Consider the following 22603-nt stretch of genomic DNA (forward strand, 5'->3'; position numbering starts at 1 on the left):
TCACAATTTTCATGAAGCCACAGAATCAAACTCAAGAGAAAAGAAAGGGAACAGCCATCTGAGATTGAAGCATGGAATGCAGTGGCGACGTATGGAGAAGATTGCAGAAGTGTTGGAGGTATAAATTCAACAGGAAATAGGTATAAAGCATATGGATGGATTAAACATACCAACATATTGAAAGGACCCACAAATCCTTCTAACGTGTCCCAGGAGTGATGGAGAGAAATTACGATATATGGTGTTTTTTTTCAAACTTTGGGACTAGACAGATGGACCATTACCGCTTATAGTTATTCACATTCCTCTCTTCCTGCTCCAACACTATTACTGCTGGTGTCCCCCAAGGATTTATCCTTAGTCTATTCCTATTTCTCAAACATTCACCGTCACTCAGTTAGTTTCCACATGTAAGCTGGCGAAAACTCACTCTACCTCACGACCATCTTTTTTGATTTCTTCATGATCTCTAACCCATCCAGTGCTGGGTGAGCAGATATTCCTTATAACTAAATATTGGATATAAGTCTTTGGTGGGGATTTCACAGCCTTGCCACAGTAAGATCTACCGGTGGGCAGGTGGGGTGGAGGGGGAGTGGGGGGACTGATACCGCAGACCAGCCAGAAGTCTCTTGATTTTTTGAAGATCCTGACAGCAGGCAGGGCTGGAAAATCAGGGCCATTGTCTTCAATTCCCACACAGACTCCATTCTCTAGCCATCAAACCCATCCCTCTCCCTAACAATTGTCTGAGGCTCAAACTGTTCACAATCTTGGTGTCATATTTGACTCTAAGGTGAGCATTTGTCTACATATTGGAACCGTCATTAAAACTTTTCCACTTCTGTATCTTTGCAAAATTTCATCTCTGTCTCAGCACATCTGCTGCTGAAATCCTCACCTTTCTCTTTGTTATCTCTGGACTCAACAATTCTAATGCATTCCTTACTGATCACCCATTTATGAGCCCTTTAAACTTGGAGTCATCCTAAACTCAGCTGCCAATATCTTAACTTACCCTATGTCCCATTCACCCATTCCCTCTGGGTTCATGGCCCAAATTTGCTTCTGCTTAAGCAATGCCTCGATTTTAAAATTCTCATCCTTGTGTTTAAGTTCCTCTATTACCATTCTTTAGCTCTGTAACCTCCTCCAGCCTTACAATCCTCCAAGATGCACTACAAGTTTGCTCTCTTGTTCATCCCTTATTTTAACTGCTCCACCATTGGTAACCATAACTTCAAGTGTCAAAGGCCACAATGCTTGAATTCCATTCCTAATCCATCCTCCCTCTCTTTTCTCCTTTAAGACTCTCCTTAAAACCTATCCATTTGACAAAGCTTTTGGCCATCTGCCTTAACATCTCCTTATGTGACTTAAAGTCAAATTTTGTAAAGCGCTTTGGGATGTGTTGCTATGTTAAAGGTAAGATGTAAATAAAAGTTGTTGTTGACATTGGTGTTGTCTATATATCTCCCATGTCCCATTTCTAACTCTGAAATGTGGCAGGAGTTCAGTTGAGCAGCCATTCTTCTTGTGGAAATTTGACAACGAGTGCTGTCTACATTTGGACCATGGTCTCAATCTGAACCGCATCTGTTCTCCACTCAACATTACCTCATATATACTTTCCAATAGAGGAGACTCAGCACCAGCAAGGCTGGCCACCATTTTGATTCACCAGCCAAAGGACAACTGCAGTTCTCCACTGCCATTCTGTAGACTAAAGATTGAAGCTACAATGTTTTATAGGTCTGGTATGGTTCAGCTACACACCTAAAATCCACCCCTATCAAAAGGTTAAGCAATAAGATTAAACCTTATTTGTAAGCAATCAGTAATGAAAGGAATAAAACATCTATGCGTCAATGAAAAGGAATCTGAACAACGTGCTGTAAATAAGCTAATAATCATCTTGGAAGTTATTTACTGCCCTAAAACTTTAGAATTGATTTATTACAATAATTCTTACGCTGCCAACTCTCATCATTGAGGCTATTTAAGAACCAAAGCACATGCAGAAGTGATTTTTTAGTAAGACTGATGATTGCCTGTTCAATTTTTGCTCTGGGTCACTTGGCAACGTCAATGCATTCTAAGCAGGGGATCAAAGCAGTCTACCTGCAGGTATATACATGACTCTTCCTTATGCTTCGTCTGAAGAAACCTTTGCATCCATCACAACTAGAGGCACCATAGTGTTTTCCTGTTGCTCTGTCCCCACAGATTGCACAAAACGTGCTCATCCCATTGTCTGATATGTTCATGGTGTTTGTCTCTGTTGGAGAAGTGTCTGTGTGAGGAAAGAACATTCAATCAGTCCAGTTATACTTAGTAGGCAGCACAGTCATAAAACCATGAAAAATTTTCACTAACAGACACCTGTCATCCTCCCTTGCCATTTCAATTAGTATGTGCTGTTATGTTACACTACAAAGTGAGCCATATCAAATGTTGTTATTATTCTGATGAGTCTCTTTGTACTGTCAGAAGCAAAAAGATCTAAAGATTCCCTTGAACATTAATTTTACTACCACAGTTATTCTTTGATCACATTTGGCAACTACATGCGAAAAAGAAACACATCATCATCTGTGAAAACAGTCATCTTCCAGAAATGAATGTGTTTAGTTCGAGTAGTAGTACCATTTTGCAGTGATGTACTACATAAATTTCAGCCCAGCAACATAAATTCAGAATCAAATAGTCTACATGGTTTCAGAGGGTTGATTCAAGAATGGAGAAACTAAAAAATATATTGAAATATAATTTGTAGTTTAAAACAAGTCCAAACAAATATATTTTCTCTTTCAGTTCTCATGTTCAGGAAAGGGGCAGTATAACTTTAGATATGCTTTCAAATGGAAATAATTAAGACTGACACTGGCACAGTTACAAACCTATCTGTTGTCTTCTAATAAATAGCCATAAATGATTTCTTAACTGACAAGTCTTGTACTTTTGCCAACAAATAATGCCTCTTAAGCACTATGATTTCAAGAGAAAAACATTGACTAAGGCTATAATATCATTTAGATTACAACTAAAAGTTATTAGAAACATTTTCTATGTAACTGGCACCAGTTAATGTAATCATTCTTTATTTCAATTTGATCTCTTCCACTTAACTCTCCTGCTTGCACTAGGAAATTTTTCACCTTTGGAGGTTTTAGAAAGTAATGTTCCTTAAAAGTTATTGAACATCCTGAATAGAACTGAGTTTGGAGAGTGCCCATGTGACTAATGTATGAATTATCACACTGAAATTACTGGTAGGATGTTTGAAATAATCATTATATAATGAACTGAGAAATATCACATATATATTGATTGGTCATCTACTAATATCACCAGTGTGAATTTCTGGGTTCACTTTAGACGAACCAATATTCCACAAATGATACAAAATAAATGTTGATGTATCTGTAAGTACTTAGTTAGTCCTGTATTGAATTCATCAAAGAATAACCACCAATTAAGGCTTTAGGCTAGTTAAAGAATCAGTGATGGAATGAGGTAACCATTAGCTTATTATCCACTTAACTAGCCATCTATAAATTTCACATCTTGTCAAGTCCAAAAACTAGTTGTGTACAATTTTCAGTTTCACAGACAGAAAAAACTCAGGTTTCCTTTCACAAGTGACAGGAATGCCTGTTCCAATGAAATTTAATAAACCAAATAAAATGTTTAGCTCAGAAATGCAAACAAACTTTTTTTTCTTGTTGAAGTTGTAAAATGACTGAAAATTATAGGATTAAAATAAATGAAGCAGGGAATACTTCAGCTGGCTTTACTTTAAGCTGTTGACATACTGACAGCCTGCAAGTGGGTGGCACATTATATATTTTTAAGAAAAAAACAGTAACCAGATTCACAACACCACTACTAAATATGTTGTCACTTAATAAGAGGGAAAGGAAGAATCTTAATTAAGTGGACATAACTACAGTAAAGCCAATTTTAAATGATCAATTCTTTACACAATCTGCTTTCAATTCTTTACATTACTTCAGCCTACTGATCATAAACTAAACAAATCAAAAGTGCTATCAAACTAAATACTGTAACTTACCATGGCCATTGTAAAGCAACTGCATATTTTCAAATTCCAAAGCAGTGTAAGATGGGTCTAAAGCTTCACTATAATTCGCCATGTCCATATCGAGAAATGATTCAGACAGCCTCATTATGAACGTACACACGGCTATGTCTTATACACCCCACCATCCAACAGCACTGCTAGATTGTCTTTTACACATTCAGAATTTTGAAACGCTGCCCACAATAAACTACGTGATCAGCTTGTATAACTTTATGTCGGATGGGAGGAGTCCTTGAAGACACTGGCTCAGTCTGCACTGTTTTGTTAGCTATCACTTCTGGCCCAAGAGTGCCTTTGAGGTTACAACTTTCATGGAATTTTTAGTGTACGTGTTATCACTTGACATTGAAAGCCAGCAATAACTATTGGCTTTCTAATTACATTTGTGGACTTAGCATAAAAAATACATTTACATTGGAACATAACTGTGAAGTAGAGGGAAGTTATCAATAAAGATCAAGTGCAATGGGATTGATTTTTCAACTGCTACCAATAAATGTTGTGACTGTTTAGCTTTGGTAACCACTGTTAATTATATTTATTTGCAGTGTTAATGGGAAATAGAATGGGGGTCAGATTTAATACAGCAACATTTGAGTTTGTGAGGCACTGTGGTACCTTCTCAGAAAATGCACCCAAATTAATGCTCAAATTAGGAAGCAAAGTGGGACAAATGTCTTCAATGAACAATGAATGTGCTGAACATCCTCAACATTTATTCTGTTAAATAATGTTTTGATAACCATTATGTTTTGATAATCATTGCTAGAGTGTCAGGGATTTACTTCATTCCACCTCCACAGAACTTTGACCAGATCCAAGCAATGGTAGGTTAGAATCATAAGCGACAATATTTCGCCACAATAATGAATCACCGCACTTAAGAATGTGTTATAATAGAGTACATCGATCTTCAGATGGTAGTGAGAAACTAGCTGAGGTTCATTTCATTGACTACAACATCGTATCAATCCTTACCTTATAATTAATTAATAATAATAAAACAGAAAATACTGAAAAAACGAATCAAGCAGCAGCTATGGAGAGAAAACTAGAGTTAGCAATTCAAGAGGCGTTAAATGTTAATTCCATTATTCCCTCCACAGAAGCTGTCTGGTCTGCAGAGTACTTCCAACATTTTCTGTCTTCTCTCAGAACCTGCAATATTTTGCTTTTGTATGAATGCCCAATCTATCCAATTTTCTATACAAAGGGAATTTCTGCATATCTTTTATATAGTTTAATTAACAATTTTATCTTATAAATATTGTCCACGAATACTATGCATTTATACATATGAGTCACAATCAAGGACAGAACATTTGTGACTTTATCAATACCATGCTGGAAGAAGTGCGTTCCTGAACTGTTCTCCACCAATTTCAATTTTATGATTTATTCTTAAACTACATTTGAAAAATAAAACAGCTTAGTGCCAAATAAAAAAGTGGCTTTGATATTGTATATTGAATATCACTAAATGTTGCTTATGCAGCTTAAACTTGGAAAGTAAACACAATTTGAAATAAAGAAAGATAAAGTACTTTACACAGCTCATGGTGAAGATAGTGAAAAATGCTTTCATCACAAAACATAGATAATGGTCACAATCTATCAAGTCTTATCAGATTTTGCATTACACCATTAAGTAGAATGAAGAAAGCTTCATGTATCTTATCTCTACAACTCTTACATCTAGACTTGATCAGCATTCAATGCTCTGCCCCCTTCAATAATTTTAAAAATAACTGATAAATGATAAATATCTAATCTTAACTACAAGGTTATATTCATAAAAAAGATTCCAAAAGAGTATCCCACTTTATCATGCTGAGATATAATCCTCACATTGAGCAGTAAGGATAAGAAAAAAATGATTTGATATTATAGCATGATATTGATATTACAGTACAGTCCTCTCTTCACAGAGAGATATGCATAACATGGTTCATCACTAACTGAGTGGTCTTCCTTAGCTCTGCAATTCAAAATCAATTCAGGAAAATTGGGGAAAAACAAAAACAGAAAGCTTTATTCAAAATTAATCAGAATAAACGTCCGCAGAGTTTTAAAAAGGGGGACTTTAAAAAATAAGTACTGAGCTCCAAATTACAAGAGCAAGCAATCTTAAAAGGACACTTCCAGACTAACTTGCTCAACTCCCCCTCAGAGCTTCATTATCACAGTATCCCTCAGACAGACTCAGTATTGAGATACTCTAAAGTGTGTGAAGCTTCAGTAATTATCCATTAGCTACAAACTAACAAGGGTCAGCTAGGGCTGCTGCAATCAAGTGCAAGTAGATAGTTAATGGTGAGATCTGTCTGAATGACTTCCGAGCATCCTCTCTGATACTGAAAATTTATCCTTGTAAAGAGGGGAGTCACATTCATCAGAATCCAATTATTGTTGTTTAAATTAAAGGCCTGGATTTGATGGTCCTGCTATAGCGTACGTCCCCCATCCAGTGGATTGAATGGGCCATTTAAATTGCCTTTCACTTCGGCGGGACCACAAGATCCTGCCAGGTGAGAGGGACCGTAAAATCCTGGCCATTGTTTTCTTTCTCTTTGTCTCCTTTTAATCCTACCTTTCTCTCTATTTTTCTGTACGTAAGACATAGGAGCAGAATTAGGTCACTTGACCCATTGAATCAGCCCATTCAATCATGGCTGATACTTTTCTCATCCCCATTCTCCTGCCTTCTCCCCGTAATCCTGATCCCCTTATTAATAAAGAACCTATCTATCTTTGTCTTAAAGACACTCAATGACCTAGCCTCCACAGCCTTGTAAGAAGTCTCACAACAACACGTTAAAGTCCAACAGGTTTATTTTGTAGCATAAGCCACAACCTTTCGGAGCACTGCTCCTTCATCAGGTAAGTGGGAGTCATGTTCACAAATAGGGCATATAAAGACACAAACTCAACTTACAAGATAATGGTTGGAATGCAAATCTTTACAGATAATCAAGTCTTAAAGGTACAGCCACAGCCTCCACAGGCAAAGAGTTCCACAGATTCACCACTCTCTGACTGAAGAAATTCCTCCTCATCTGTTTTAAAAGATCATCCCTTTAGCCTGAGGCTGTGCTGTCTGGTTCTAGTTTTTCCTATTAGTGGAAACATCCTCTTCACATCCATGCTATCCAGGCTTCACAGTATTGTGTAAGTTTCAGTAAGATCCCCCCTCATCCTTCTAAACTCCAACAAGTACAGACCCAGAGTCCTCAACCGTTCCTCATACGACAAGCTCTTCATCCTTCCTTAGATACAGGGCGCAAAACTGCTCACAATACTTAAATGGGGTCTGACCAGAGCCATATACAGCCTCAGAAGTGCATCCCTGCTCTTGTATTCTAGCCCTCTTGACGTGAATGCTAACTTTGCATTTGCCTTTCTAACTGCTGACTGAACCTGCATGTTAACCTTAAGGGAATCTTGAACAAAGACTTCCTAAGCATTTCCCCATATAAAAAATTGTCTTTACTTCCATTCTTCCTTCCAAAGTGCATAATCTCACACTTTTCCACATTGTATTCCATCTGCCACTTCTTTGTCCACTCTCCTAATCTGTCCAAGTCCTTCTGCAACCCCCCTGTTTCCTCAGTACTACCCTCTACATATCTTTGTATCATCTGCAAACTTAGCAATAGTGCCTTCGGTTCCTTCTTCCAAATCATTAACGTATATTGTGAAAAGTTGTGGTCCCAGCACTGACCCCTGAAGCACACCACTAGTCACCAGCTGCCATCCTGAAAAAGACCCCTTTATCCCCACACTGTGCCTTCCGCCAGTCAGCCAATCCTCTATTCATGCCAGGATCTTACCCTGAACACTACGGGCTGTTAACTTATTTAACAGTCTCCTATGTGGCACCTTGTCAAAGACCTTTTGGAAATCTAAATAATGTCCACTGGTTCTCCTTTATCTAACTTCCTTGTTACCGCCTCAAAGAACTCTAACAGATTTGTCAGACATGACCTCCCCTTGACTAAGCCATGCTGACTCAGTCCTATTTTATCATGCACTTTCAAGTACTCCGCAACCTCATCTTTAATAATGGACTCTAAAATCTTGCCAATGACCGAAGTCAGGCTAACCGGCCTATAAATTCCCATCTGCCTCTCTTCTTAAACAGCAATGTTACCTTAGCTACTTTCCAGTCCTCTGGGAACCTCCCTGCCACCAGTGATTCCTGAAAGATCACCATCAATGCCTCCACAATTTCCCCAGCTATCTCTTTCAGAACCCTGGGGTGTAGTCCATCCAGTCCAGATGATTTATCCACCTCCAGACCTTTCAGTTTCCCCAGAACCATCTCCTTAGTGATGGCCACTACACTCACCTACGCTCCCTGATTCTGAAGCTCTGGCATCCCACTGGTATTTTCCACTGTGAAGACTGATGCACAGTAACTACTCAGTTCCTTTGCCATTTCTTTGTTTCCTATTATTATTTCTCCAGCCTCATTTTCCAGTGGTCCAATGTCTATTTTTGCCTCTCTTACCTTTTATATATTAAAAAAAACTCTTTCTATCTTCTTTTATATTACTAACTAGTTTACACTCATATTTCATCTTCTCCCCTCATTTTTTTTTAGTTGTCTTCTGCTCATTTTTAAAGACTTCACAATCCTCTGGCTTCCCACTGATCCTCGCCACTTTGTATGCCTTTTCTTTTGCTTTTATGCTCATCAGCCATTGATGCCTTAGCTTCCCTTTAGCGTGTTTCCTCTTCCTTTGGATAAATTTCTGTTGCGTCTCCCGAATAACCCCAAAAGCTCCTGCCAAGGCTGTTCCACTGTCTTCCCTGCTGGGCTCCCTTTTTACTTAACTCTGGCCAGCTTCTCCCTCATGTCTTGGTAGTTACCCTTATTTAATTGTAATACTGTTATATCTGATTTCAGCTTCTTCCTCTCAAACTGCAGGGTAAATTCTATCATATTGTGGTCACTGCTCCCTAAGGGTTCCTTCACCTTGTTTCCTAATCAAGGCTGCCTCATTACACATCACCAAATCCAGAATTGTCTGTTCCCTAGTTAACCCTGTCACAAGCTGCTCCAAAAAAACCCATCTCTTCAACACTCCACAAATTCCTTTTCTTGGAATCCACTATCTATCTGATTTTCCCAGTCCACTTGCATATTGAAATCCCCCATGTTTATTGTAATATTGCCTTTTTTATCGGCCTTTTCTATCTCCTGATTTATTTTCTGCCCCACATCCTGACTACTGCTAGGGGACATGTACATAACTCCCATCAGGATTTTTTTACCTTTGCGATTCCTCAACTTTACCCACAGAGATTCTATGCCTTCTGATTCTGTATCACTTCTTGCTACTGATTTAACTTAATTCCTTACTAGCAATGCAACGCCACCCCCTTTGCCCATCTGCCTGTCCTTCCGAAAGGACACATATCCCTGAATGTTTAGATTCCAGCCCTGATCCCCTTGCAACCACTCTTTGTGAAGTCCATAACATCGTACCAGCCAATTTCAATGTGCGCAACAAGCTCATTTACCTTGTATACTGCGCACATTTGGGTACAACACCCTCAGTCCTGCATTAACCACCTCCCTTCTCACATCTTTTTTCGCTCTGCCTGAGGTTAGATTCTTGCCACCTTCTACACTCCCTGTTCTACTACATGGTCTGGAAACTTTACTAACCTCTCCTGACCCCTCGGCTCCTTTAACTATTCAAAAGTCCTCATCATTAACTTGCACTTCTACCCTTTCCTTTAGCTTTGATTTTCTAATTCTCCATGCAACTGAACCATCCCTTCACTATTTAGTTGAAAGTCCTATCTACAGGCCTAGTTATACAATCCGCCAGGACTCTAGTCTCAGCATGATTCCCATCGGAACAGGTCCCCTCTTCCCCAATACTGGTGCCAATGTCCCATGAATTCAAACCCATTCCTCCCACACCTTTGAGCCATGCATTTACCTCCTTAATCTTATTGATCCTGTGCCAATTAGCTCATGGCTCAGGTAGTAATGCAGAGATTACTACCTTTTTGGTTCTGCTTTTTAATTTAGCTCCTGGCTGTTCATACTCCCTTGGCAGAAACTTTGTCACTTATGTCATTGGTACCTACATGGACCAGGACAACTGGATCTTTATCCTCCCGCTTCAACTTCCTCTGCAGTCCAGATGAGATATCCCAAACCCGAGTACCAGGCAGGCAACACAACCTTTGGGATTCTTAACCTGGTTACAGAGAACAATGTCAATTCTCCTGACTGTAACATCCCCAATTATGACTACATTTCTTTTTCCTCCCCCCACTTGAACGGTTCCTTGTACCACAGTGCCGTGGTCAGTTTGCTCATCCTCCCTGCAGTATCCATTCCCAACCACACAGGGAGCAAGGATCTGGATCCTGTTGGACAAGTTCAGGGACTGAGGCTCCTATCTCCTGGATCCCTCTACCTGTCTCACTTGCAGCCACATTCTCCTATCCCTGACCACTGGCCGGATTCAAGGTATTTAATCTAAGGAGTGTGCTGCCTCCTAGAAGACAGTTCAGGTATCTTTCCCCTTCCTTGATATGTCGCAGTGTCTGAAGCTCAGAATCCAGCTCATCCACTCTGAGCCGGAGTTCCTCAAGCACACTTACTACAGACATGCTCCATGGGTACCACAATGGGGTCCACCAGCTCCCACATCATGCATGAACAACACCCTCTATCTCTATTTTAATTAGTTTTTAATTTGGGTTTTAATTTTTTCTAATTTAAACTTTTTTTATTATATATCTCATTACCTCAGTCTCAATGCAATTTCTAACCAGTATTTTAAATAGATTTTCAAATTTAGCTCAGCTTTCCGTTAGCCAATCATAACTTATAAAATTCCAACAGGGCTAGACAAGGAAAATGCAGGGAGGATATTTCTGATGGTGGGGGGGTTGAGAACCACGGGTCACAGTCTGAGGATAGACCATTTAGGACGGAGGTGAGGAGACATTTCTTTACCCAGGTGAGCCTGTGGAATTCATCACCTCAGGAAGTAGCCGATGCCACAACACTGAATGTATTCAAGAGGCGGTTGGATATAGCACTTGGGGTGATTGGGATTAAAGGTTATGGGGAAAACGCAGGATTAGGTAATTGAGTTGGATGATCAGCCATGATCGTAATGAATGGTAGAGCAGGCTCAAAAGGCCAAAAAGCCTTCTCCTGCTTCTACCTTCTATGTTTCTACGTTTACATTATAAAAGCAAAACCAGATGCTAATCACAGTCTTCTTGTGATGTCACTTTCAATTTTTCTTACTCCAAACTCACTGTAGGTTTCAGAGAATCAAGAGTAGCCCTTACTGACCAATCAGCACTCTCCCTTACTGACCAATCAGCACTCTCCCTTACTGACCAATCAGCACTCTCCCTTACTGACCAATCAGCACTCTCCCTTACTGACCAATCAGCACTCTCCCTTACTGACCAATCAGCACTCTCCCTTACTGACCAATCAGCACTCTCCCTTACTGACCAATCAGCACTCTCCCTTACTGACCAATCAGCACTCTCCCTTACTGACCAATCAGCACTCTCCCTTACTGACCAATCAGCACTCTCCCTTACTGACCAATCAGCACTCTCCCTTACTGACCAATCAGCACTCTCCCTTACTGACCAATCAGCACTCTCCCTTACTGACCAATCAGCACTCTCCCTTACTGACCAATCAGCACTCTCCCTTACTGACCAATCAGCACTCTCCCTTACTGACCAATCAGCACTCTCCCTTACTGACCAATCAGCACTCTCCCTTACTGACCAATCAGCACTCTCCCTTACTGACCAATCAGCACTCTCCCTTACTGACCAATCAGCACTCTCCCTTGTAGCCTCTGCTTCCTGTTTCACCTAACTTCCTGTTTTCATGCAACTCTAAAAGCACCCCTCACAGCCAGGTAGCACTCACTATGCAGACAGTGAGTACATGGGGCTGGGTTTTCATGAAGGGCTTGAGACCAGGACTGCAGAAAGCCAAGTCTGTCATCTCTGCCTGTTCTCAACATGTTTTCATCTCCTGGAGATGTAGGTGGAAAGGGCTCAAATTTTCAGACTCCTGAGACAGTATCAGACAAATGTAAATATCCAGTATGCTAGTCAGAACGCCTGCCTCAAGCTTTGAGGACCTGGGCCCAGCTCTCCAACATATTTCTTATGTCATGCAACCCCCAGTATCCTCAAACATTCATCCACCCCATGCCCTCTCCATTCCCAGCAACCAAAAGCTGTTCCCACCCCCTGATATTCCAGTTCAATTCTCTACCCACGCTTAGTGATGTACTAAGGCAGGCCTTGGATCTGTTATTATGGGAACAGGTTGTTAGCCGGTTGCCAGAAGCTTATAGCTTGGGGGCAGTCAGTCTGCATTAAGCATGGCTGATCAGGAGTCTCTCCTGCTCTTAAAGTCCCACATCAGCATGTTTGGAAGGATTTGCACGTTGACGCTCAATCCGTTTGGCCGCATCATGAACACAACTAGGGGATTTTCACAGCAACTTCAATGCAGTGTTCATGTAAGCCTACTTGTAACACTAAAAAAATCAAACATCAACAACAACTCAACAACTTCCTTGATCAAGTCCTGGGGTGGGAATTGGGGGTTTCTGGCTCAGAGGCAGGGAAGCTACATACTGTGCCAGAAAACCCTGACTCTTGAAATGGCCATCTGAAATTGTGCAGTGTCAGGTGGACACAGGAAATTCAACATTTGTGTGAAATACCCGAAAGCTTTTGCCATTCCTGACCCAATTCCCACCTCCCTGAGAGGACGGAACTTTGGCCTGTAGTGTGACGCTGAATCATTATTTGTACTTCCTGATTCAGACTACATACCTCAGGAAGGATTCTTCAGTCTGATTGGTTAAGAAGATACACAATTACCAAATCCAAACAGGTCACAGAAACCCCGGACAGGGCATTGTGCTGAAATTAGTTTCAAATTACTGCAATTTCCAGTGTAACATTCCATAGGGATTGTATGGCCAAGTGTATGTAGAATGAACAACAAGCCAATGACAATATTTCCTCATGGGAAACAAAGATCAGGAGTCTCTGACTTCGTCCATGGCTGGGATTCTCCAGCCCCACTGCAGTGAATGGAGATTTGGCTGAGGACCAAGTTTTGTGAAGGTGAAGTCACCATACTCGCAGATGACCATAGACTGTTCTTCCCTTTGGGGGAACTGACTGGTGGTGATTTAACCCGAGGATCACCACACCTCAGGTGAGGGGCAAGGTTGAGAAGGCAGGATGTCATGAATAATCACAGCCAGCACAGGAATTGAAATGCGATATTGCCATTGCTTCACATCACAAACTAACTGTCCAGTCAACTGAATTAAACTGACCCCAGCAGTAGAAAACACAAAAATGCAGTTCAGATTCCATTTTTACAACTCTAGGTGTTGCCATCAAATAGAAGGGGCAATCTTACCGGCTTGTCCTGCCAGTTGACCAGTGTGGCAAGCGATAAGATCATGAGAGAGGCGAGAAATTGACAACTGGCACGGAATCGTCTGGGCTCACTTACCTTAACTGCCTCGCCGGCAGAGGTCCTCACCAGCCAGGATCACTTATGATCCCCACCAACAGGGACCAGACATGATGGTCTCGCCAGTAGGGCTAGAGGCCAGTGAGGCCTCTGGGTGTTCAGGGGCAAGGGGTCAGTGCCCCTTCAGCAGTGCCAGCCTGGGGCCCTGGCACTGCCAGCCTGGCATTGCCCAATGGGCATTCTGGTACTGCCCATTGGCATCGGACAGTGGCAAGAGGTGGGGCCTGAATGGGTATGGCCTAAGGGGATGGGTAGGGGGCTGTGCACTCTACAATCAGGGATTGGCCGGGCAGCGTTTGTCCGGGAGCGGGGAATTGGAGTGAAGATTGGTAGAGGGCAATCAGCTGGGTCGGACATTGGGGCAGTGACCATCTGGAGCAGTTATTGGGGCACCGATCGGCCTGGGGGGGTTGCCTGTTATCAGGCCAGTGACCGGCGTGGGGCTGTATCTGGCTAGGAGGCTAGTGATAGCGGGGTGCAGGGGGTGATGTCCGGAGAGGTTGGGAGATGATTTCAAGGGTGGGGGAAGTGACAGATTTCTCAGTGTACTACACTTGTACACAAAACACTGAGAAATCAAGGTGCATGTCCAATGGCACCTGCTAGCTGGCAGCAGTCAATTTTCCAGTGAGAACGTACTGTATCCACTCCCCCTATTGGCATGAAACACGCTTTGCCTCTTTTTTTTGCAGTAAGTGGCATTAGATCGTGTCTGACAGCTCACCGAAAAATGGGTGCAATTCTCCTCCGTTTTCATGCTCATTTGGCAGTTAGAATTTTTTTTTGGTAAGATTGCCCCCAGCTATTGGATGTTCAGAAACAAGAAACACTCAAATCTTTTACAGAAGTGACTGATAGCATTAAACCCAAAAAGCTATCAACAGCAAACCTGAAATTACGATAGAGAGTATTCTCAAGAGGTTCCTTCTAATTTCTGGTTCTGAACTGTCAGAATGCAATAAGAATTGCAGGTAATATAGCAAAAGAATTACTGAAACATACAATTCAGCTGCATAACTGGATTATCAAGACTAAGTAAAGACTGAAGGATTTACAGAATAGGGAGAATGCAGCATTTTGGATTGAAAAATTAGAGGCAAGCTGAGGGCAGTTTCTCAAAGTGGTTGGAAAAAGTTAACAGTGTTCCTTTGGATTATGTTCTTGGAATACTGGTCTTCACCAAGGTACATGAGGGGCTAGAGAGGGTAGTGTCCGTACTTGCATACAGTGCTAAAACAAAAAAAAAGTAAGTAAGGAATTTGGAGGACTGAATGAAGTTGTAAGAGGATATTGATATGATAGTGGAATGTGTGAAAAGTGGCCTATGTCATTAAATGCAGTCAATATTTATTGAAACAGAACATAAACAGAACAATTACACTTTACATGGAGTTAAACTAGGTGATATGGAAGAGGAAGGGTAATGAAGGGAAGTAAGTTAGCAAGGCATTAAAAGAAGATCCTGAAGAAAGCAAATGGGAATATAGAACAGAGAATATTACAATGCAGTAGTGGCCCTTCAGCCCTCAATGTTGCGCCAACCTGTGAAACCAATCTAAAGTCCATCTAACCTACACTAATCTAATATCATCCATATGTTTATCCAATGATCATTTAAATGCCCTTAATGTTGGCAAATCCACTACTGTTGCAAGCAGGGCATTCCACGCCCTTACTACTCTCTGAGTAAAAAACCTACCTCTGACATCTGTCCTATATCTATCACCCCTCAATTTAAAGCTATGTGCTAGCCATCTCCATCTGAGGAAAAAGGCTCTCACTGTCCACCTTATCTAATCCTCTGATCATCTTATATGTCTCTATTAAGTCACCTCTTAACCTTCTTCTAACGAAAACAGCCTCAAGTCCCTGTAAGCCTCAAGTTTCCTCATAAGACCTTCCTGCCACACCCGGCAAATCTCCTCTGCACCTTTTCCAATGCTTCCACATCCTTCCTATAATGCGGCAACCAGAACTGTACGCAATACTCCAAGTGCGGCTGCACCAGAGTTTTGTACAGCTGCAACATGACCTCATGGCTCCGAAACTCAATCCCTCTACCAATAAAAGCTAACACACTGAATGCCATCTTAACAACCCTATCAACCTGGGTGCTAACTTCCAGGGATCTATGTACATGGACACTGAGATCTCTCTGCTCAACCACCCTACCAAGTAACTTACCATTAACCCAGTACTCTACTCTGTTACTCCTTCCAAAGTGAATCACTTCACACTTTTTCACATTAAACTCCATTTGCCACCTCTCAGCCCAGCTCTGCAGTTTATCTATGTCCCTCTGTAACCTGCAACATCCTTCTGCACTGTTCACAACTCCACCAACTTTAGTGTCATCTGCAAATTTACTAATCCATCCTTCTATGCCCTCATCCAGGTCATTTATAAAAAAGACAAACAACTGTGGCCCCAAAACAGATCCTTGCAGTACACCACTAGTAACTGAACTCCAGAATTAACATTTCCCATTAATCACCACCCTCTGTCTTCTTGCAGCTAGCCAATTTCTGATCCAAACCGTTAAATCACCCTCGATCCCATGCCTCCGTATCTTCTGCAATAGCTTACTGCGGGGAATCTTATCAAATGCTTTGGCATTTGAGGACCTGGCAGATGGAGTATAATGTTAGCAAGTGTGAGATTATCCACTTTAGCAGAAGTAATAGTAGGAGGGGTTATTATTTAAAAGGCAAAAAGCTGCAGCATGCTACAGTGCAGAGGGATATGGGGGTCCTTGTGCACGAATTGCAAAAACCCAGTCTGCAGGTGCAGCAGGTGATCCAAGAAGGCGAATGGAATGCTGGCCTTTATAGCGAGGGGGATAGAATATAAAAGCAGGAAGGTCTTGCTGTAACTGTACAGGGCGAGGCCGCAGCTGGAGTACTGCGTGCAGTTTTGGTCGCCGCACTTGCAGAAGGATATATTGGCTTTGGAGGGAGTGCAGAGGAGGTTCACTAGGCTGATACCGGAGATGAGGGGGTTGGACTATGAAGAGAGACTAAGTAGACTGGGTCTGTACTCATTGGAGTTTAGGAAGATGAGGGGGGATCTTATAGAGATGTATAAGATAATGAAGGAGATGGATAGGGTAGAGGTAGAGAGATTCTTCCCACTTAGAAAGGATAGCAGGACTAGAGGGCACAGCCTCAAGATAAAGGGGGGGCAGTTTAGATCAGAGTTGAGGAGGAACTTCTTCTCTCAAAGGATGGTGAATCTCTGGAATTCTCTGCCCGTTGAAGTGGTGGAGGCTACCTCGCTGAATATATTTAAGTCACGGGTAGATAGGTTTCTGATAGACAAGGGAATTAAGGGTTACGGGGAGAAAGCAGGAAAGTGGAGCTGATCCACTTCAGATCAGCCATGATCTTATTGAATGGCGGGGCAGGCTTGAAGGGCTAGATGGCCTACTCCTGTTCCTATTTCTTATGTTCTCATGTTCTTATTTACTGAAATCCATGTGCACCACATCAACTGCTTTATCCTCATCCATCTCTTTGGTCACCTTCTCAAAGGACTCGATAAGGTTCGCGAGGTACGACCTACTTTTCACAAAACTGTGTTGGCTATCCTTAATCAAATTATTCCTTTCTAGATGATTATAATTCCTACCTCTCATAATCTTTCCAAAACGCTGCCCAGAACAGAAGTAAGGCTCACTGGTCTATAATTACTGGGGTTGTCTCTACTCCCCTTCTTGAACAAGGGGACAACATTTGCTATCCTCCAGTCTTTTGGCACTATTCCTGTAGACAATGATGAAGGAATCACCTTTAAGTTATGAACTTCTGTATATATCTTATGTACACCTGCTTTCTGCATCCTAGTTAAGAGAGTAGTAAAGTTAATAACTGCAAGCTAACTGATGAACTTCAAGAATTCGGGAAGGAATAATTGGTCACCCAGTACATTCACACCACACAAGAGACAGGCAATGGCTATTTCCAATTAAAGAGAATCTAAGCATCTCCCCTTGACATTCAATGGTATTAGCATAGTTACATTCCCACCTTATCAGCATCCTGGAGGGTTACTATTGACCAGATTGAACTGGATACAATAGCAGGTCAGAAGGTAGGAATCCTGCAATGAGTACCTCATTTCCTGACTCCCCAAAGCCTACCAAGCATCTACAAGTGTCCAGTCAGGAATGTGATGGAATATACTTCACTTTAAAGTTTATTTTGCTCGTGTCACAAGTTGGCTTACATTAACACTGCAATGAAGTTACTGTGAAAATCCCCTAGTCATCACATTAGGGCACTTGTTTGGGTACACTGAGGGAGAATTTAGCATAGCCAATGCATCTGACCAGCAGGTCTTTCAGACTGTGGGAGGAAATCAGAGCATCTGGAGAAAACCCACACAGACATAGGGAGCACATGCAGACTCTGCACAGACAGTGACCCAAGCTGGAAATTGAATCCGGGCTTCTGGCAGCACTGTGAGGCAACAGTGCTGACTACTGTGCCACCTTAATGAGTGCTGTGTCACCTCAAGAAGTCAATAATATCCAGGACAAAGTAGCTTGCTTACTTGGCAGCCCATCCACAACCTTCAACAGCTGACACACACTGACAGCAGTGTGCATCATCTACAAGATGTACTGCAGCAACCCACCAAAACTTCTTCAGCAGCACCTTCTAAATCCAGGATCTCTGCCACCTAGAAGGACAAAGGTAGCAGATGCATGGAAACACTACTTCCTGCAAGTTCCACTTCAAGCCACACACCATCCTGACTTCAAAATATATCATCAGCCCTTCACTTTCGCTGGATCAAAATCCTAGAACTCCTAATCTAACTGCACTACGGGTGTACCTACAACACATGAACAGCAGTGATACAAGAAGGCAGCTAACCACCACATTCTTAAGGGTAATTAGGGATGGGCAATAACAATGCTGCTCTCTCATGCCAGTGGAGCCCACACCCTTTGAAAGTACAAACAAATAAAAATATTTCTATCTTGATCAGTTGAAAATGAACATGTGCAAATGTTGGCTGAGGAAACGACTGTGCTTATGATGCCTTCCACCTCTCCCTGTGTACAAATAACCTTGTAACACTCACCAGCAAGACTCACGTATTAAAAAAACCGATTTCAATGAGACTCCCAAAAGAAATTGGGATCTCAACAAGGAGGCAATGCCTTTATGAGAGGAAGTTAGAAAAAAGTGCTAAGAAATAAGTATATGGGTATGCAAAGAATGCTGGTACGTAACTGAGGGTGGATATTCTGTTGAAATCTCTGTAGTGTCACTGGTGCCTGAGGCAAATGGCTCAGTTGAATGTACTCTGTTAATGATTAATATTTCATGCAACAGATTCCCAATTAAAATTGTTTGAAACATCAAGCGTGGTTCATGATTTTATTTTCTGGTCGGAAATATTTGATGGTGAATTTTTTCAGAGGAGATCACTTCCAACAAGTTACATTTGAGCACTTTTCATTTCATTTTGGGTAAACTTACTTCACTGTCCCAGCCAGTTGTTTTAAGTTTAACCTGCAAAGGGAATACACACTATACTGAAGTTAGATTACAAACTCTCACAGGGGCCTCTCTCATGCCAACTGGGAACAGACTTGAATCTCCCTGAAAGGTTTTTGTTCAGGTCCACATTAGTCTCCAATCTTTTGTCCTATCAATACAGGTTTACTTCAAGATCCAGCTCTAGATGTGGGAGGAGGCTGTTCTAGACTACACTGCTGGCCACTCCCCTTGCAAAAGATTTCTACAAATAACAACGACAATAGCCAGTTTGCAAATATTTACATGGCAGCCCAACTAGCCCATTCATCCACCCAAAGTACAGTGCACCTGAACTCTACAACATTAACAACTGCCACAAACCCCAACAGTCAGGCAGACATTAACACTGTACTATCCTGGAACATGCACAGTCAGTTTTGTAAGTCTATGATTCTCCTCCTCTGTCAGTCAGAAGAATGAGATAGACAAAATGGGAAATTAACAGAAAGCCTATTTTTAATATTTTCCACAAGTTTCCTGTGTATAATTCTAATGTAATAGTTTGAAAATTTGGCTACATCAATGTATCTCCAAAATCAAGAGATAGAAAATTACAATAGAAAATACTGCTCATCTGGTGACTTGCTCAAGGTAGCTAAAATTCCCAGTCATAATTCTTCATTTTAACATAGTTCCAATGACATTCCATTCCCATGAATAGACCAGCTGATCTGTGATCCAAAAGCTCTTTGCCCCACAGTCCACCCTCAGAGACGCACGACTCAAGTGATTAACAGTTGCTGTACTTGCAGTAATCTGTTCATTAAATTTAATGTACATTCAAGCTACCAAACCCTCTTTAAAATGATTGGTATTATGTGGATGAGCATAATGTCATTTTATCTCTGGTGTGCATTGTACTTGTTATTTGGGCTTCAACATCTAACAAAAACTTTTCATGTCAAAAGTCATGATGTACATAACACCTTTGAGTTTCACAAAGATATCCTCCATGTGAACACAAAGAATTTACCAACTCATTTTCTGTAATCTAGATCAAATTATCCTTTGTAAGAATAAGCACTATTGGATGCTGTCCCACCCCAGGACTTAATGGCCAAGGGAGGTGTGTTCATAACATGGTCAACAAGCTGAATGTCAACTTGAAAGACCTTTGGTCAATCATACTTGATGCGGAGTGGCATTCCTCAAGCTATAAGCCTCTGGTGACAGGGTAACGACCAGTTCCAAGAAAAACCTCACAAAGGAAACAGATGAAAATCTGCCTTGTGCATCACAAGGTGTAGAAAGAAAAACAACAACTATCGGATAACAAGGCAGGGGCAGCATTTACCTTGTGAGAGCCCCATGTGAAGGATGGAAACTGGATCTGCTTGTGACTCCAGACTGTTGCAAGTCTCTAACACTGCCCCTGATGATGCTAATAATGGGGAATGATCTTACAAGCCAGTCATTCAGGAACAGATAGGGCTGAGACCTTCAGGACCCTGTGCCTAATGGCTTCCCTGTACCCAACACCCCAATGAAGGACTAAAATGTAACGTTTCCTCCATTACTCTTCCTACATGATCTGATGTGTTACTCCCCAGTTCCCCAATCCCTTTTCTACTTGTTTGGAGAAGATTATATGTTGCTACATTTCCCACAAAACATTTGTTGGAAGTAGTGAAGTAACTCTGTAGACTTTTACCTCAATTCCACAACTATTGGCTCAAGTGAATTTCATCCATTTTATTTTCAACGGAAAGAACGGAAATAAAAATCTTTTTTCAGGGTGTCCTGGTGGCGCAGTGCTTAGCATTGCTGCCTCACGGTACTAGGGTCCTAGGTTCAATTCTGGCCTCGGGTCACTGTGTGGAATTTGCGCATTCTCCCTGTGTCTGCGTGGGTTTCCTCTGGGTGCTCCGGTTTCCTCCCACAGTCCAAAGATGTCTGGGTTAGGATGATTGGCCATGATAAATTGACCCGTGTCAGAGGGATTAGCAGGGTAAATGTCTACAGTTGCAAGAATCAGGTTTTGGTGGGATTGTGGACGGTACAGACTTGAGAGGCAGAATGGCCTCCTTCTGTACCACAAGGATTTTATGACAATACAGAAGATGACGCTGAGATGTTATTTTGATAACATAAATCAGCTCACTACGCTTGTCCAGCACTTGAAAGATCTTATCATTCAATCTGATCCATAAACAAATTGCAGAATAAAACTAATTCTTTCTCAGTTGACACAAGGACATTTGAATTTCCAACATTAAGTAATGGAACATTTGAAAATTTGTGGACCCATTTCCAATGCTCATTCTTTCAAAAACATTATAGTAATGGGTAGGGGCTGCAATGAGCTTCTATTCAATCTCCAGCTTCAACTTAATGGTCTGGAATCGGTAGTCATAATAAAGCAAAATTTTCAGGATTCGCCCTCATTACTGTGACAGCAACTCTGAGTACCCACACTTGCATAAAATATAAGGATGTTTAGCATAGTAAGGATTAATGTGGGACTGGAGAACAGTACTGCCCACAACATGATGAGAGAGTCACATTGCAGTAGAGAGAAGATTGTACAAAGAAACTTGAGTAGAAGTCAGCATGGAGTTAGCTCTTGTCTGGGCTATACTTTGTACTTATGTATATAGTTGTGTTACCAATAAACGTTGCTGCTCAATCTTAGAAGTCTCTGAATCTCATTGAGAGATCCACTGCTCAAATCATTACTGCATGGTGGCAGTTAATGTCCAGACCCAGAACCAAAGAAACTGGTTAAAATCTAAAGGGACAGCATCCTGATCTGACTGAGATGTACCTGAACTAAGGACACAGCTGGAGACTGCCGAAAAAGAAGCTCCATTTCAGATGTAGAGAATATTTGAGTGAAATGGTGAACCAAGTGGAATGAAGGCTCCATTTCTTAAATGTCAACTTCGAAGAAGAACATGGCAGATGCCACAGGGAAAGAAATCCCGAGTCCACTCTGAACGAATATTCTCTCCACAAGAAATGGGATCAGAAATCAGGAGACCGGTAGTTGATGAAGAGATCTCAGCTCTAGAGAGTGAAGTAAGTGAATCATTGGAATCAAACCACCAGAAAATATGATTTCAACTCCAAATCAACAAAGCTTGCCCATCGCACTGAGCTGACCCATTCTCCAAGTGTGACCAGAATAAGATCTGGAAGAATTGTAAAGCCTCTAGGCTGCCAGAATTTATAAAGTCAATGATGAATAGGGATGAAGGGGCAGCAGGTAAAGAAAGATTGTACAGTAAATATGTTGGGTAAAGACTTGGGGGAAGGTAGTATAAGGATGTTTGACTTAGAAACTATTAATGATGTAGAGCAGGTTTGTCCAACCCGCAATGTCTTTCCATGTGGCCACCCTGAGCATTTGTTGAAAATGTTGGTAGGAAAGGT

The 22603-nt window shown here is 41.5% G+C and overlaps 1 protein-coding gene across 4 annotated transcripts in view; it reads right to left on the minus strand.

The window, feature by feature from the left end:
- The window catches only part of LOC145346600 (hepatocyte nuclear factor 4-gamma-like), a 141696-nt gene that overhangs the window by 32855 nt on the left and 86238 nt on the right, over positions 1-22603 (minus strand). For 2 of the 4 annotated variants that reach the window (XM_080194063.1, XM_080194062.1), the window contains exons 1-2: positions 4076-4190; positions 2122-2293 (exon numbers count right to left, since the gene is read on the minus strand). In XM_080194063.1, coding sequence (XP_080050189.1) covers positions 2122-2293; positions 4076-4190 — 287 coding nt within the window. Of the gene's footprint in view, positions 1-2121; positions 2294-4075; positions 4191-10210; positions 10324-22603 lie in introns of those variants that run through there. The other 2 variants (XM_080194065.1, XM_080194064.1) reach the window with 2 other exon arrangements.

This window comes from Carcharhinus amblyrhynchos, chromosome 8 (assembly GCF_965287045.1).
Source record: "Carcharhinus amblyrhynchos chromosome 8, sCarAmb.v2.hapA, whole genome shotgun sequence".
NCBI classification, from domain to species: Eukaryota; Metazoa; Chordata; class Chondrichthyes; order Carcharhiniformes; family Carcharhinidae; genus Carcharhinus; species Carcharhinus amblyrhynchos.